This window comes from Canis aureus, chromosome 3, assembly GCF_053574225.1.
Source record: "Canis aureus isolate CA01 chromosome 3, VMU_Caureus_v.1.0, whole genome shotgun sequence".
In the NCBI taxonomy this organism is placed as follows: domain Eukaryota; kingdom Metazoa; phylum Chordata; class Mammalia; order Carnivora; family Canidae; genus Canis; species Canis aureus.
Window position 1 is genome coordinate 25,719,869 of NC_135613.1, and position 17,513 is coordinate 25,737,381.

Consider the following 17,513-nt stretch of genomic DNA (forward strand, 5'->3'; position numbering starts at 1 on the left):
TTAGACACACAGGTTAATAACCCAAACAGAAAAACACATGTAACTGAGGTCAGCGTCACACACCAGGTTCTTCCAAACAGAGTTAATCGCCTCTCCCTGCACTGCAAACTCACACCCAGCTCTCCTGCTGAATAAATACCTAGGAGAGATCCTTAGGGATGAGGGACGTCTGCTCACGGCACTGGGTGAGGCGGCCACTGAAGGGGGCCCCAGGCTGCTGGGTCTCTGTCTGAGAGAGCTGGCAGGAACCGCTTGAGGGCTACTAGCAAGGGCAGGGAGGCTGGGCGAGCTGGACAGAATGGAGATGCCTGGGGATCGCGGGGTAGGAGAAGTCGAAGACCCCCACGGGTGGGTGACAGTGTAGGGGCGATACCGTGGAGAGGAGGGCTGGCTTCCTGTGGCAGTTCCAGAGGCCATGCCACCATGCGGGCCGAGGGAAATGGAGGGCACAGCCATCTGGCCAGCCACACGGGCAGGGGGGGAGGCAAAGGATGGACTCATCACTGGCACCGAGCTCCAGAAACTTGTACTGGGAGCTGGGCTAGTTTCATAGAGGCTAAATCAGTGGAGAAAGAGAGGAAAGAAGAGAAAAATGAAGAAAAACTTGAGGTAAATATCTAAAACGGAAAATATCAAGCTTTTAAAGAACAGCACAATGACACCTCGTATCTCTAAGCATTCAAGTGTACAAATCTTTCAGATACTCATCAAACTAGTTATAATCTAATTACCATAGTGATCTAGACGCTGCATTTACAGTATGAGAAAGCCATCTTTCCAAAGAATAATGTACTGTATACAGTCATTTGTTTCTAAAATTTACTGAAAGCCAAACCATGGGAAGCCAAACAAACCAATCTGGAAAAGACAAGACCTTCAGCCATGACTAGAGGCACCCACCCAGAAAGAACACATACCACAACCTGACAAAGGCCTGTGAGCCAGCAGTCCCTTCTCTTACATAATTCATGGCTGTTTTACTACCAAATAGATGTGCAAAAGGAACCGCACTAACCTAGAGAAAGAGCTGGCACCAAAGGAACCCACACCACAGAACATGGGGCTTGTTCCTGGGTTAGAGCCAGTAGTGAGCATTAGATTCCTGTCTGGTGACCGAGCTGCTGCTGCAATTGGCTGTGATGTGGCTGTCAGACTGGCAAATGGATTTTCATCTCTAGTCTGCGTAGACATCATTAGCACTTCCATTAAAATCTGGCCAATCAAGTCCTTAAAATCAGAGAACACTGTTGGAAAGGGAGAATAAAGAAGAGGTTACACATGGTTCTTTATATACATAGTTCTTGAATCAGCCAAGTTGAACCAGAGGTTCAATGGGGTATCTGGATTGGATTCTGGAACAGTAAAAAGACATTAATAGAAAACCTGGGGGCCCCTGAGTGGCTCAGCGGTTCAGCATCTGGGCATGATCCTGGAGTCCCAAGATTGAGTCCTGCATTGGGCTCCCTGCATGGAGCCTGCTTCTTCCTCACCCTCTGCCTCTGCCTCTATGTCTCTCTCATGAATAAATAAAATAAAATCTTAAAAAAAAAAAAAAAAGGAAAAGAAAACCTGGTGAAATCCACATGAACTCTGAGCTCAGGTTATGGTAATATCTCACTTTTGACAAATACACTATGGTTACATAAGATGTCAGTGTTAGGGAAACTGAGTAAAGGGTATACGGAACTCCTTAAACTATTTCTAAAACTTTTCTAAAAATCTAAAAGTATTCCAAAATAAAAAACTTACTTTAAAACAAAAAAAAAAAGAAAGAAAATCTGGAGTGCACCCAACGAGTATCACTGCTGATATATATTAACTGCAAAAAGAAGCTACTCCTAGCTACAGGCATTCATTTATGATACTAGAAATAAAGCCGGGTTGACATTTCTTCGCCTACATACGTCTTATATACAGTAAAACTATTACATGGGAGGTTCAAAATATTTTATGAAGGGTCTAATATCTAGTCACCATCTGGCTTTTTGGAGCAAATTCTATTTTCTAACTTCTTCCTTCTTTAAAGTTCCCAAATGCCTTATTGTAGCTCTTTAGATACATTTTTATTTAATTTTTTTTTTAAGATTTTAATTTATTTGCAAGATAGCAAGAGAGAGGGAGAGCATGAGCAGGGGGGAGGAGGAGAGGGAGAAGCAGACTTCCTGCTGAACAGGAAGCCTGATACAATGTGGGGTTCAATCCCAGGACCCTGGGATCGTGACCTGAGCTGAAAGCAGATGCTTAACCAACTGAGCCTCCCGGGTGCCCTAGATACCCTTTAAATTTCACTAAATAAATAAGAGCTGTAACACATATAAATCTTATCTGATTTGGCTCCCACTTACATATGTACAAGACAGATTTAAAGAGTCTTAAGGTTGGGCAGCCCCGTGGCTCAGCGGTTTAGCGCCACCTTCAGCTCAGGGTATGATCCTGGAGACCCAGGATCAAGTCCCACATTGGGCTCCCTGCATGGAGCCTGCTTCTCCCTCTGCCTGTGTCTCTGCCTCTCTCTCTCTCTCTCTCTCTCTCTCTCTCTGTGTCTCTCATGAATAAATAAATTCTTAAAAAAAAAAAAAAAAAGAATCTTAAGGTTTACAATAACAATAAGGGGGCACCTGGGGGGCTTAGTTGGTTAAATGTCTGACTCTTGATTTTGACTCTGGTCACATTTCAGGGTCATGAGATCAGACCCCGCATCAGGTTCTGTGCTCAGTGTGGAGTCCGCTAAAGATTCCCTCTCTTCTTCTGCCCTTCCCTCTACTCTCTCACTTTCTCCAGGATAAATAAATCTTAAAAGAAAAAAAAGTAGCTGTTATTTAAAAAAAAAAAAAAGAATAACAATAAGTGGCAGGCTTTTGTTTTTATTTTTTTATTCTTTTTTTAGTGGCAGGCTTTTAAATACATGGGTGCTAGGCTCATATGTACAACCAGTTAATAAGAAGATCCTAGTAAAATCAAAAGTAAACTATCCATTTGCCAGAAACATAGGGGACTTTTTCTGTCTGGGAAGATGGATAGCACAAAAAAGGGAAAGATGATCTCCTTTTCATTCGCTCATTTAAAGTACATCTATTGAAGGATTATTAAATGCAAGGCATCCTTCTAGGTACCAGGAATAAATCAGCAAGCAAAACAGACAAAAACCCCTGCCATCAGGGTTATATTCTAGTAGTATGCAAATGGACACTACAGCATACCACCCTTACCTCTTCTGCATTCCAAACGACTTCTGTAAAGAAAAGTGATAGTGCCCTGTAATGCTGGTATCTTGCTGAAAGTTTTATTACATTATAAAAGTGTGGTTTAGTGTAGCTTCTTAAAATAGTATCCTGGAAACACAGCAAAATATCAATATGTTCTATCCTGCTAAGCAATTTAATAAAACGGATTTACTCCACTGTCTACACATGACCTGACAGGCACTTAAAACAAGTACAGGTCATACAGAGGACCTCTTGCAGGATCCCAGGAGACCGCCTGGTACACTCCTATTTTATTAGAGACATTAATAACTTCAACTCTGAAACAATAGAGACCATTAACGTATTTATATAGTTTTCTGCTAGAGAAATCATGCAAGATAAAAAAAAAATCATCGATAAGAGAGTGGAAAGTGGCCCAACAGCAGTGTCCTCATCAAGAATGATCTCTGTATTCAAAAATACAACCCCAAAGCAAGAGAAAGTGAATGTGGGTAACAAAGAAGGACAAAGGCTCTTACATTCTTGTTATCATTTAACAGCTAAGCTAGTTTCCTACCTTCTTTTGGGTTCTGCTTAAATTGTGCAGAAAGAGAAGAAAGAAAGATGACATCTCTGTCCCGGTCCTTCCAGGAGACACGAAAGATCTTACAGACCAGCTGTAAGGCCTGTTCTTCAGATACTTCAGAACCCGAGGAAGGCTCCTTGTGAGGAAGAAGATTTAGGGGTTAATTTTAATAATTCATTTACTAGTGAGGATATTTTAGAAATGCATACAGTAGTTCACCCACTGATTTTGGGAAAAATAAACTTGATACTATAACTTCAAAGTTACAACATGGAGGTTTCATGAGGTTATAATACAGGGGGAGGATAAAAGAGTAGGGGCATTATCTATTAATCCTATTTGTTTACTTTTCTGAATGCCAAAGGATCAGGTTAACATTAGCATATAACTAATTTTCATCCAAAAAATGTTCCATAATTTAATGTTACCCACTAGTTTTTGTCACAGATAAAACATCATATATATAAAAGAACTCTGTAAACATGCAAGAACTCTACAAAATAGAGCATCATGCCATTAGAAGACCACAGTCCAACAAATGACCATCACCATGTGCTGCTGGACACTCCTAATTCACTGCACAGAAAGTGATGTAGTTGTCTCTACCAGTTAGACACCATGACACCCGCCAAAACAGAATACCTCTCTGGCTAAATATAGGGAACTAAGCTCAGATGATAACAAAATATAAAGACTTCTTGTTGTAAATGAACTTTTTTTTTTTTTTTTTTTGTAAATGAACTTCTAAGTGCTACTGGATTTCACATAAAATGGTCCAATGGCCATGTACGTATGGGATTTCTTGCTTCAATTCCCACCTATTTTCTGCAGAATACTACAAAAGATATGATGATCTACTTGAGTAACTCAAACAAAAGACCAACAGAAATTGTTCATATTACTGCTAAATTCATTCTCATTACAAACAAATTCACTAGTAGAAATATGGATCTGATACCAAGGTCACTGCTGGAGGATCTGACCAGATGAAAGAAGTGAGCTCTCCTTCCATTACAGCAATCTAGGCTATACATTTCTCCTCAAAAGAAAGAGAGTCTTTTTTTTTTTTTTTTTTTTTAAGAGAGAGAGTCATTTAAAAAGGGTTTGTCGATTTGGGGCGGCCCACTCTAATCAGCTCTACAGATGTAAGAAATGAGTGTCTGTTTATATTACCTGTACTAAAAACAGAAGCAAGGGCTTCATCTCTTACCAACCTTATCGCTGAGGCTCCTCTTTTCTCTTCGATCGTTTTCATCAACCTCCATATTTTCTATTCCTGAATCCACATCCACCTGGGACATGCTTTAAGTATAAAAGACAAATAAGGCTTTTACCTTTTATAAATCCACCTAATGTCATAGCTCCTGATTGAGGAAAAGTTCTCAAATATCAGTCAAAATCAGCCAGGAAAACAAAATAATACAGGTTCATTTTTTTTTTTTTTCTGATTGACTTTTAAGAGTTCTTCATACACTAGGATGTAAACATTCTGTCTATCCTACTTGTTAGAAATATTTTTCCTAAGTTGGCATTTTCTTAGACTCACTTTCAAAAGCAAATTAGAACATATTTTCTATACATATTATATTAAAATGGTATACATACAATAGGAGCCTGATTACAAAAATCTGGTTAAACACATATTTTTCCCACATTAATTTTCCCAGCATCATTTATGGAAAAGACCATCCTTTTTACACAAATATGAAATCACCTCTCATAGGTCCAAGGGCCATGTACGTATGGGTTTTTTTCTAGATATTCATTTCTGTTTCATTGGATAATCTGCCTATCCCCAGACAAAAACCACTCCATCTTACTTGCTAAAACTTCACAATAAACCTTGCTATCTGCTAGGTCAATGTCTCTACCTTACCCTCCTACTTCAACAGAGTCTTAGCCATTCTTGGCCTTTTGCTCTTCCATACATACTTAAGAATCAGCTTCACAGATTCCTTAAAAATGCTATTGGCATTTTTCACTAGAATTTCATTGGCTCTAGAGATCAAAGTGGGGAGAAATGACATCATTATCTTAGAGTCCATGGACAAGTGTCTCTCTTCAACTATTTAGGCCTTCTTTAAGGTCTTTCGACAAACTTTTTTTTAAAGTAGGCTCCACACCCAGCAAGGAGCCCAATGCGGTCTCAAACTCATGACCTTGAGATCAAGACCTGAGCCGAGATCAAGAATCAGATATTTAACCAACTGAGCCACCCAGATGCCCCTGGTCTTTCAATAGACTTTTATAGTTTTCTCCATAACTTTTTCACTTCTTTTGCTAAATTTATACCTAGGTACCATAGATTTTTAAATGAAACTGTGAATGGTACCTTTTTAAAAATTAAGTTCTCTAATTTCTTGTTGCTAGTCCATAGTAATGTAACTGATAGAGACCACTTAAAAGCAACTTGTTTACTTATACGTAGATTTACTAGGTAGAAAATAATTTCATCTCCAAATAATAACTTTTATTTCTTCCACTCTAATCTTTGTTTTTGTTTTACTGCACTGGGTAGGAACCCTGTGTTGACCAGACGTAGAAATAGCAGCCATCTTTGTATCATTTCCTGATTTTAAAGAGAGTGTTTCTAATTTCTCGCCCCTGAATATGAGAGTTCCTGTAATTTCTTGAGATGACCTTCATATTAGTCAGAATAAGGTAAACTATGCTGTGGTTACACACACACACACACACACACACACACACACTTGGAAATCTTAGAGGCTTAATACTATAAGGGTTATTTCTTGCTTACGCAAAGTCTGGTGAGAGTGAAGCATCCTTACTCCATCTTTAATCTATGCCATCTGCAATACACAGCCTCCAAGGTCACTGGAGCAAGAGAAGAGAGGGATGGAGGAGGAACAGCGGCTCAACTGCCTTCGCCTAAAAGTGACACATGTCACTTCCACTCACAGTCTATTGGACAAAAACTAGTCACCTGGCCCCCAATCTAACTGCAAAGAAAACTGGAAATGCAGGAGAGCATGTGGAATATTCGCTGAACTCTGATGTATCTTTCTGTTTTGTTCGTGAAGATTCTTATCATGGACTGATGTTGAATTTTATCAAACTTTTCCAACTACCAAGATTATATGGTTTTTCTCTTTAATATACAATGTGGGGAATGATATTTACAGATTCACTAATGTTGCACCCTCGCATTCCTGAGATAAACCCAAGTCACCCATGTTATGTTATATTATTACTTTAAACTAAACTTAAAATTGAAATATCTGTACAGACCTATCCACAGATGATCATGTGTTTGGCTGAATAAAGCTTCGCAAAAGAAACATACTGATGTACTCAATCAGCACCCACATCAAGAAACAGAGCATTACCAGCACCCCAAGAACATCCTGATGACCCTCCCACTCACAATCACGCTAGCCCACAGCAACCACTATCCTGGCATCCAGCCCCACAGAAGTTTTGTCTGCTCTTTATCTGTTACAATATCTGATTTGTCACTATCTCAAGACTTTCGCGAATATGTTCATGAGCATGATTACCATGTAATTTTTTTCTTTTATATTATTCTTGTCTGGTTTTGATATTAAGGTCTTATTAGCTTTGTAAACTGAGTTGGTAAGTATTCCCTATTTTTAAAAATTATCTGGAAGAATTTGTGTATAACTGGAACGGTAGAATTTGCCCACAAAATTACATAAGCAAGGTGCTTGCTTTGGAAAATTTTAAAATACCGATTCAATTTATTTCATGGTTTTTGATCATTTAGGTTTTCTCTTTCCTCTTGAGTTAATTTTGGGAGAATTAGGTTTTTCTAGAAATTTGATTTTCATCCAAATTCTAGGCTTATCTGCATGTTGCATATTTATATTTTTGCATGGAACTCTCTTTTTTAATAATAAGCACTACTGAGATCCCCTTTCTATGCAGGCATTGTTCTAGTTGTCTGAGAGGTCAATGAACAAACAAAAGAGACAAAACAATCCCTGTGTCTTGGAGCTTACCTTCTAGTTAGAGGGTAACATATAATAACATAATATTAGACCTCTAACCTCTAGTTAGAGGGTAACATAACAATAACATAATAAATAAGCAAAACATCATATAACTGCTATGGAAAAATTAAGGAAAAAAGATTGTAAATGTAGGCCTTTTCATTTTAAATAGGGTGATCATCACTGAGAAATGCCACATGAATACAAATAGGAGGCAGTTGGCCATGCACATATCCAGGGAAAGAGTCTTTTATTTCCAATACTTATTTACATTCTTTTTCTTTGTTTCATCTATATTTTAGCTTTATATTTTCTTCTAGGGACCACTTTAGCTACAACATGCAGCTCATAACCTGAAATATTTCTTATTGTTCAGTTTTAGATTCTTTCAAATTCCCATTATGATCTCTTTGATCTGATTTTGTAGCATGCTCTGTTTTAAAAATTGCCAAATGTATGAAGGAATTTTTAAAAGTTTTTTTCCTTTTATTAATCATCTAATTTAATGTCCTCATCAGAAAACATGATCTGTATCATGCTGCCTCCTGAAACTCTCTGGTTGTTGAGTATTAGGAAAGAATGTGTATTCTCCAACTGCAGAGTGCAAAGTTCTGTATCTGTCAATTAGATCAATCCTTTAGCTGTGCTGTTTAATTTGTTCATATGCTTACTGATGCTCATTCCTTCCGATTTATTGATGGATGAAAGAAATGGTTAAAATCTCCCATTATGATCATGTGCCACTTTCTCCTCAGTTCTACTGTTACGTGCTTTATTGCTGTTGCTGTCCTATTACCAAGTGCATATACTTTGGAAACTGTTATATCCTACTATTAAACAGTACACAGTACTTATTTCTAATAATATTTTGTGCCTTAAAGTCTAACTTACGAGTATTAATTTACTTCAATTTTCTTTTGTTTAATATTTGTGTGGAATATCTTGTCCCTTTCTTTCACAGTCAATGAAAGATTGAAGATCTATCTAACCTAATGTTTCAGGTGTGCCTTCTGTAAACAAGGATAAAGCTGGGTTCTGTTTTGTTTTTATCCCGATCTAAGCCTTTTCACTGTAATTTACTGTGACTACTGACAAATTTCATTTCTTTCGACCTTCTTATTTTGTGCTCTTTTTTAAAACTCATAAAACACAAGTTTCTTCCCTCCTTTATTTATTTAAGATTTTATTTATTTATTCATGAGAGAGATAGAGAAACAGAAAGGCAGAGACATAGACAGAGGGAGAAGCAGGCTCCATGCAGGGAGCCCAGTGTGGGACTCAATCCCAGGACTCCAGGATCACGCCCTGGACCAAAGGCAGGCACCAAACTGCTGAGCCATCCAGGGATCCCCTCCCCTCTTCCCTCCTTTTAAATTGACTTAAATCCCCCCAACTTCCAACCCTCATTTTGTATTTTCCCTTTACTGGTTTGGAAGGTATACTCTATTCCTGTTCTTTTGGTGGCTACCCTTGAAATTTTATCAAGTATCCTTAATTCAAAATCTAAAGTGGGCCAGGATCTTCACACCTTTCTCAAGTACAGAGACCTTAGAGCTAGCTCTAATCACTCCTGCTTCTGGCTTCCCTGCTATGCTGTCTGGCATGTTACATCTAACTCATTTTTCAACTTCTCTCTCCCAATATTATTTTATATACCATTACTACAGTTTTATACCACCAGTGTTTGTTTTGACTTACCGCATTTATTATTTTCTTCACTCATCCTACCTGCTTGCATCTCAGACATTAGCCCTGAGATCATTGTCCTTTTTCTTCAACTACATTTGTTCAAAGTTGGGGAGTCTTCTGGTGGCAGACTATCAGGTTGTTTTTGTTTGTTGAATCTATAAGTGTCTTTATTTCACTCTTGCTCCTGAAAGACAGGTGCACAGGGTACACAATTCCTAGCAGACAGTTAACTTACTTTCAGCATTTTGAGACTTACTCCTCCGTGTGACTTCCGTCACTCATTCATCTAATTATGGTTCTTTGGTAGATAATTTATTTTCTCTCTCTGGCCGCTTTAAAGATCTTTTGTCTTCAATGTTTGGAAATTTGACTATAAAATGTCCAGATATGAATTTCTCTTGGTTTAATCAGCATGTGAGTTGCTGAGCTTTTTTAAATCAGAGAATTTATATCATTTATCGACTCCAGAAAAATTTTTAGCTATTTATCTTTTTTGATAGTGGCTTCCAAACCAGTAGAGGAAAAAACATGGAATTAAGAAGGGTGCGGTGAATTGCTCTAAGTCTCTTTTCTCTCTTTTTGATATTTCTATTAGGTATATATATCGGCTGTGTGTCCATTATATCTCTAAATATCTTGCATAGTTTTCATCTCTTTTTCTCTTGGTGATACATTCTGGATAATTTCTTCAGCTCTACTATTTAGTGTGTTAATTCTCTAGCTATGTCAAATCAACTGTTTTAACTCTCACATCAAGTTTTCAATTTGAATTACCTTTTCATTTCTAGAAATTCTGTTTGGTTCTTTTTCAAATGTACTTGGTTGTTTTCATAGTTGCTTTCCCCTTATTTATGTTTTCAATTCCTTTGTAATTTATTTAAACATATGTATTTTGTACTCTGTATCTGGTAATTCCAAAACCCAAAAATCTCTAGATGAATAATTCTGTTGTTCCTGATTCTGTGGTATCTTACTCATAGTGGCTTTTATCTAGTGTGTTCTGTGATTTTTGACCATGAGCTCACACTTCTTGGAAGCTTTTCTAAGGAAATTCTCTGAAGACATGGATGATTTATGTTTAGTTCTACCAGATGCCTTATAGGAGGTATAGGCCTGGCTCCATTGTATATGGTAGTCTTAGTTTGAGGCTTTTCAGACTATATCAGTAGTGTAAATCTAGGTGCTAAACCCATATGAAGTCATCCACTGGCCATGAAATTTCAGAGATGACTTGATTTTTAAAAAATATATCTATTCAGTGCAAAGGTAATAAGAACATGATTGTTTTTTGCTCTGTGGGGTTGATTTTTTTCTACTTGATCTTATTCCTGAGAATGCAGTCCTTTCTAAATTCTTACCTAATGTGAGGTGATCTCTGATTTGGCCCTCACCCCAACCTCCGCAAGTGCTGAAGCTCTATTCCAGTGCTTCTTAACCTTTTTCATATCATCACAAACATAGAAAATAGTATTTGTCTGGTCCACTGACATAAACCGTGGGAGCTGCTTCAGGACAGAGAAGATGGGTCCTGGGAAGGAAGGGGAGTCCTGGCCTGCTCAAGGAATAAAGGAATCAATACCTCAGCCACTCTATCACCCACTCATGGCACAGACAGACTCTGCTCTAGGACATCCTTACCTTGAGGCTCCTAAGATGTGTGTGTCTTACCTGTCTGTACCCTTCCAAACTTTTAAATTTCACTGATCAGTAAAACTTTGAAGACATTTTTAGGGACTGACATATACTTGCCAACATGGTATGTACAAAATAAAGACATCAGGAAAAAATTTTTAAAAAAATATTTTACCGCTTATACCATTATTTCATAAAAGATATTTCAATACCAAAACCAAAAAAACTTATAAAGAATATTTCAGAATAATACAAAGACTTATAAATCTCATAGATCTCGCACTAGTTTGCTAAGGACTGGCATAAATCTCTGGGCTGGCCCTTGGAATTAGTGGACTGGAATGACTGAATCTTTCCCTTTCCATAAATCCAATAGCTTATTGGAAAACTGGCTTACTTTACCTTTTTTCACAAGAGACCCCATCGATATCCATGCTCTGGGAACGTGAGAGAGACTGAGATTGGGTTTCAAGGCTATTGGAGGGCGAGCTGCTGAGAGAACTGACTCCTTCACTGCTCTGGCTTCGGTGAGCTACTCCTACCCAGAAAAGACATGAAAAATTAAGTTTCCTATGAAGTCACATTAAAGCCATTTGTAATGGCTACAGTATTAACATACACAATCAGCATTTGTACCATCACAACAGTCAGTAAGTGAGGAACTAGGAGATCATGCTAAATGTTTAATATTAAAATCATAGAAACATCAGCAAGAAATCATAGTTTATCCATATATGCCATATGAGGTCAGTGATCCAGCTACATCGGATAGCTAAAACTGACTCTTCATCACTTTTTCTTTCACCAATTCAAATATGGTCCCTGAATATAGATTAGCTTCCATGATTGTCCAGAAAAATCCTTGAAATGTACCAAAAATAAGATAAATTAATAAATGACTACAGAAATATATAGATGGATAGATGTGTGATACAGCAAATATACCAAAATGTTAATGGCAGGATCTAGATGGTGGATATATAGGTGTTCATTGCAAAATTCTTTTAACTTTGCTTTAGCCTTAAGATTTTCACAATAAAATGCTGAAAACATGCAAATAGAGCCATCTAAGTAAGCAATATCCTTAAATACAGATCAATTCACTTATTCATTGAACATCTCATGATGTTCTCTCATGAGAGCCTACAGTATAGTGAAGAACAGCCATGAGTACAGGGCAGATTATTCCTTATCAATGTCTTTAAAACCATGTTTTTCTCATAGAATTAAAAAAAATACTTTACAAATATCTTTCCATGAAAAAAAAAAAGTTTTACCCAGCCATCTGCAAGTACTTTAAAAAACGTAATACTTATGTTGTTGTAAAGAATATGTGACCAACATTAAAAACAAAAACAAAAAACACAACAACTTGAATTACCATTTGTAGCTGAAACAAGTACCGAGTGGATAAACTTGAACCCAGCAGTCCAAGAAAGTAAACTTGCCACCCTTTCCAGTCTCTCATTGAAGAATATCAGAAAAACATTCATCCATTCCTGATAGCAGGTTTGAAGTATGCCTGTTTATTAAAGTTTCTGCAGGACTCATGAAAGAAAAGAGAAGCAAAATCCTCACTATTCTACCTAGACTCATGGAGAATTCAGAAAGCATCTAATCTGGCAAGAATTCTGAAATAAGCTTGGAGAAGAGAGTAGAACTTGAAAGTCATGAATTCAAGAATGTAACCCAAAGTAAGTTCTCAATAACTATTTACTGACAGAATAAATAACACAGTTTCAACAAGGTTCTTAAGGAGAATATTATTTTACCTATCACAATGAAAGAAAGGTCTAACTTTTTTTTTTTTAAGACTTTGTTTATTTACAGAGAGAGAGTATAAGCGAGTGCAAGCAGGGGGAGTGGCAGGGGTAGAGAGAAAGAAAATCTCAAGCAGACCCTACACTGAGTACAGAGTTTGATATGGGGCTCAATCTCACAACCCTGAGATCATGGCCTGAGCTGAAATCAAGAGTTGGACTCTTAACCAACTGAGCCACCCAGGCGCCCCTAACAATTGTATTATTTTTAAAGATTTTATTTACTTATTTGAGAGAGAGAGAAAGAGAAAGAAAGCAGGAGCAGGGGGAAGCACAAGGGAAAGGGAGAAGCAGACTCCCCACTGAGCAGAGAGCCTGACGTGGGGCTTGATCCCAGGACCCTGGGATTATGACCTGAACCAAAGGCAGATGCTTGACTGACTGAGCCACCCAGGCACCCTGTTCTTAACAACTTTAAATAAAACTAATTAATAATAAAGTTCAAGGGATGCCTGGGTGGCTCAGCAGTTGAGTATCTGCCTTCAGCTCAGGGGGTGATACCAGACTCTCGGGATGGAGTCCCACATTGGGCTCCTTGCATGAAGCCTGCTTCTTCCTCTGCCTGTGTTTCTGCCTCTCTCTCTCTGTTATGAATAAATAAAATCTTTAAAAATAATAATAATAAAGTCCAATAATTTTTATGGGTTATCAATTAAGTAGCTTTAAAATTTCTACCTTAAAAAACTAGTTCTAAAATTACTGGTGGTTCAGTCAGTTAAGCATCAGGTCAGGTCATGATCCCAGGGGCCTGGGATCAAGCCCCACATCAAGCTCTCTGCTCAGTGGGGAACCTGCTTCTCCCTCTCCCTCTCTTTCTCAAATAAATAAATAAAATCTTAAAAAAAATAAACTAAATTGTTTTAAAAAACTGTAACATAGCATACTATGCTATACTACATGTACAGTAACCCTACAGTAATGCAATGCCAGAGCATACCAAACAGTACAGAATATTGTTTGCAATATTTTTATAAACATCAAGGGTATCACCTGAATTCTTTTTTTCCCATACCCTCCATATGATCTTCATATCCTGAGACCAGTGGGGCAATCCTCCCCAGAATTTATTATGTATTACAGTGTTCCTCAATCTCTACATACCATCTACAATCTGGAGTGACCCCACTGCTTTCTTAAACTTAAAAAATGGATGGTATCTTTGATTTTATTTCGAATCAACAGAAATTAAATATCGTGGGTAAAACCAAATCAAAGCAACAGTACAAAATATCACTTTGTCCTATGATGCTCCCTCTCTCCCACCCTAACTTGGGAAATTGCTGTCAGGAAGCCAAGTTTCAAGGAATGGAGATTTTTCCCCCTCTTCTTCATCTCCATAAAAGCAGATATTGAAGATTTAAAATAGAGATAACCTCCTCTGATTCTCCTTTACAAGATGAGAAATTCTCTGCCTATCAATTTAAAAACAAGTCTCAAAAAGGGAGGGTGCGTGTAACAAGGAATGGAGAAAGCCATGTCTGCTTAATAAAATATGAACTACAAACTTTCAAGATAGCAGCTTTCTAAACCTTTATCACTATTAAGAGCTTGTTAAAGGAAAATTATACATTCTGGGCGGGAAAGCCGTAATTTTAAAGGAGATAAGGAGAATTTTACTTCTCTAAGATTTTCTTCCCAATACTGCAGTTTTCCTCAATGCTATTCCCTTTTAAGTATAAACCAGACCAAATGCCTATGTATGCTGTAGCACTGGATCTAGTCCAGTATTTTATACACACACACACACACACACACACACACACACACACACAGGCTTTTTAAATTCTAGTATAAAAAGAAGCAGAGGGATGCCTGGGTGGCTCAGCGGTTGAGCATCTGCCTTTGGCTCAGGGCGTGATCCCGGAGTTCCGGGATCGAGTCCCACATCGGGCTCCCTGTGAGGAGCCTGCTTCTGTCTCTGCCTATGTATCTGCCTCTCTCTGTGTGTGTCTCTCATGAATAAATAAATAAAAATCTTTAAAAAAATAAAAAATAAATAAAAAGCAGAGAATTGCCAAAAGGGACCTTAAAACCCCAATAAAGCTGTTACGAAGGTGTGTGTGTGTGGTGGGGGATGTCTTTAAAGGTCTTGGCCAATCTTCTTTTACAGATGAGAATACTGAGATCTATGAAGTCTAAAAACTTCTCTTAGCAAGTTAGAAACAGAGGCAAGATTAAAATACATGTGTCTTGACTCCAAAGAAAATGCTATTTCTCCTATCCCAAACTGCTGAACACTTCTTTGATCACAGCTATTTTAAACTAAAGCTATATGTTTCATACATTCTAAAATTATAAAAGCAAAACTTAAAAAGATATTTGTGTTATAAAAAGAATCATTCATTCTACTACTAATCAAACTTCTAGGCTAATTTACATAGATCCTGACAATGAACTAAGCTAAAGGGTTAACATTCATGGAAAACATAAAATACACTCGTAGTTTATTTGGCCAATACCAAACCTCATTCCTCAAAACTACATATGATGAGCATATTCTATTCCATAAAGTCGAATGATACGTTGAGTCAGTAGCTAATTTCCTAGTGAAAACATTTTGTTCTTGTGAATAAACACAAATAAAATGAAATTTCAAACCTATAAAGAAAAATAGTCGTACCTAAAATATTAAGAGAAGAAAATCAGTAATTCAAATTAGAAAAATGCTTTGATCTTTACTTATGAGCTAGAGTATTCTTTTCCTTAATGTCAAAAGGGTGAGTCATGCAAAGAATCATACACCTGGAATCAAAAGACCTTGACTGCTCCTTAGGGAAATGGTAGAGTCTATGGCTGGTGCAGAGAAAAGACAAGATGAGCCTGGAGCATCTTACAGTGCCAAAGAGAGAGTATTCAAAAATATAAAAAGATGAGCATACCAAACAGAAGAGTCAATCCAAAAGAGCTCCCAATGGCCAAAACTAGAACAATTTGTGTAAAAGAACGCTAAATAAATAATATAGCAATTTGAATTATAACTCAAAGTATAAAATAAATATACATGAGTTCATACTGATATAAGTAAGGATTAAATCATTAACTTGGGAGAAGGCACCAATGTCCCTTACAGAAGAATTCCACATAACATATATCTACATGTGGACATTTCCCACTCAAGAAGGTAAAAACCTTAATTCCCACTGCTTAAATGGGTTGGGCTGGACTTAGGAACTCAGAGTCTGGAAAGGGAAAAAAATCATAACTTCACAGTGGAGAGACCTGGAAATAATCAGTTTAATCAGGTGGTGAAAGTGAATACCACCAGGGGTGTGGTATGGACGGTTTGCACCCCAGAGAGGAAGTGATAAGACAGGCACTTCGCATGTGTGATTCTCTTCCCTCAAAATACCAAACAAACCCCATTCTAATCAGGTGAAAAACATCTGGAAAAACCAAATTAAAAGATACTCTACAAAATGCTCTTCAAAATTGTCAAGATAATGAAAAACACAGAGAGACTAAGTAAGAAACTGTCACAGACCAAAGGAGATTCATCTTTAGTTAACAGTAGTACACCAAAGATTTTTATAATTTCAGGTCTCACAATTAGGTCTAGTTCTTCATATATTTTAAACATTAACCATTTATGAGATATGTGACCTGCAAAATTTTTCTCTTATTCTGTAGGTTTACATTTTGTTGATGGCTTCCTTTGCTACACAGAAGCTTTTTACTTTGATGCTGTCCCATTTGTTCATTTTTACTTTTGTTGCCTTTGCTTTTGGAGTTTGATCCAAAAACCATCACCAGGATTGACATCAAGGCACTTACTACCTATGTTTTCTGCTAGGAATTTCATGGTTTCCGGTCTCACATTCTTTATCCATTTTGAGTTAATTTTTATGTATGGTGTAAGATAGTCTAGTTTCATTCTTTTGCATGTGGCTGTCCAGTTTTCCCAACACCATTTGCTGAAGAGACTGTCTTTCCTACATTGTACATTCTTGGATCCGTTGTTCTACATTAGTTTACCATATATGAGTGGGTCTATTTCATAGGGATTGCACTGAATCTATAGATTGCTTTAGCTTAGTATGAACATTTTATTAATATTAATTCTTCCGATCCATGAGCACAGAAAATGTTTTCATTTATTTGCCTCTTCTTTAAATTCTCTCATCAGCATCTTATAGTTTTCAGGGTATAGAAACTCCTGGGCTAAATATATTCCCTGGTATTTTATTCTTTTTGATGCAACTGTAAATGGGATTATTTTATTGCTTTTACCCACAGTTCGTTAAAAGTGTATAGAAACACAAGAGATGTTTTTGTATGATTCTGTATCCTGCAACTTTACCGAATTCATTTATCATTTTTAACAGTGTTTTGGTGGAGTCTTTAGGGTTTTTTACCTATAGTATCTAGATATCTGCAAATCTGCAAATAGTGAGAGACCTATTTCTGCCTTTCCACTTTGGATGTTCCCCTCCGCCTCTTTTTTTGGTCTAATTGCTCTGTTTAGGACTTCCAAAATGATATTGAATTAAAGTGGCAATAATGGATGGGTAACCTTTTGTTCATAATCTTGGAGGAAAAGCTTTTGGCTTTCTACCATGAAGTATAATATTAGCTGTGGACTTATATATGACATTCTCTCTAACCCCACTTTTGTTGAGAGTTTTTGTCATAA

General features: G+C 37.3%; 1 protein-coding gene across 4 annotated transcripts in view; it reads right to left on the reverse strand.

The window, feature by feature from the left end:
• Nucleotides 1–17,513, reverse strand: part of UBE4B (ubiquitination factor E4B) — a 125,190-nt gene that overhangs the window by 57,192 nt on the left and 50,485 nt on the right. For 2 of the 4 annotated variants that reach the window (XM_077891262.1, XM_077891261.1), the window contains exons 3-7: nt 11,466–11,601; nt 4,986–5,073; nt 3,763–3,907; nt 1,016–1,244; nt 140–556 (exon numbers count right to left, since the gene is read on the reverse strand). In XM_077891262.1, coding sequence (XP_077747388.1) covers nt 140–556; nt 1,016–1,244; nt 3,763–3,907; nt 4,986–5,073; nt 11,466–11,601 — 1,015 coding nt within the window. Of the gene's footprint in view, nt 1–139; nt 557–1,015; nt 1,245–3,762; nt 3,908–4,985; nt 5,074–6,529; nt 6,607–11,465; nt 11,604–17,513 lie in introns of those variants that run through there. The other 2 variants (XM_077891263.1, XM_077891264.1) reach the window with 2 other exon arrangements.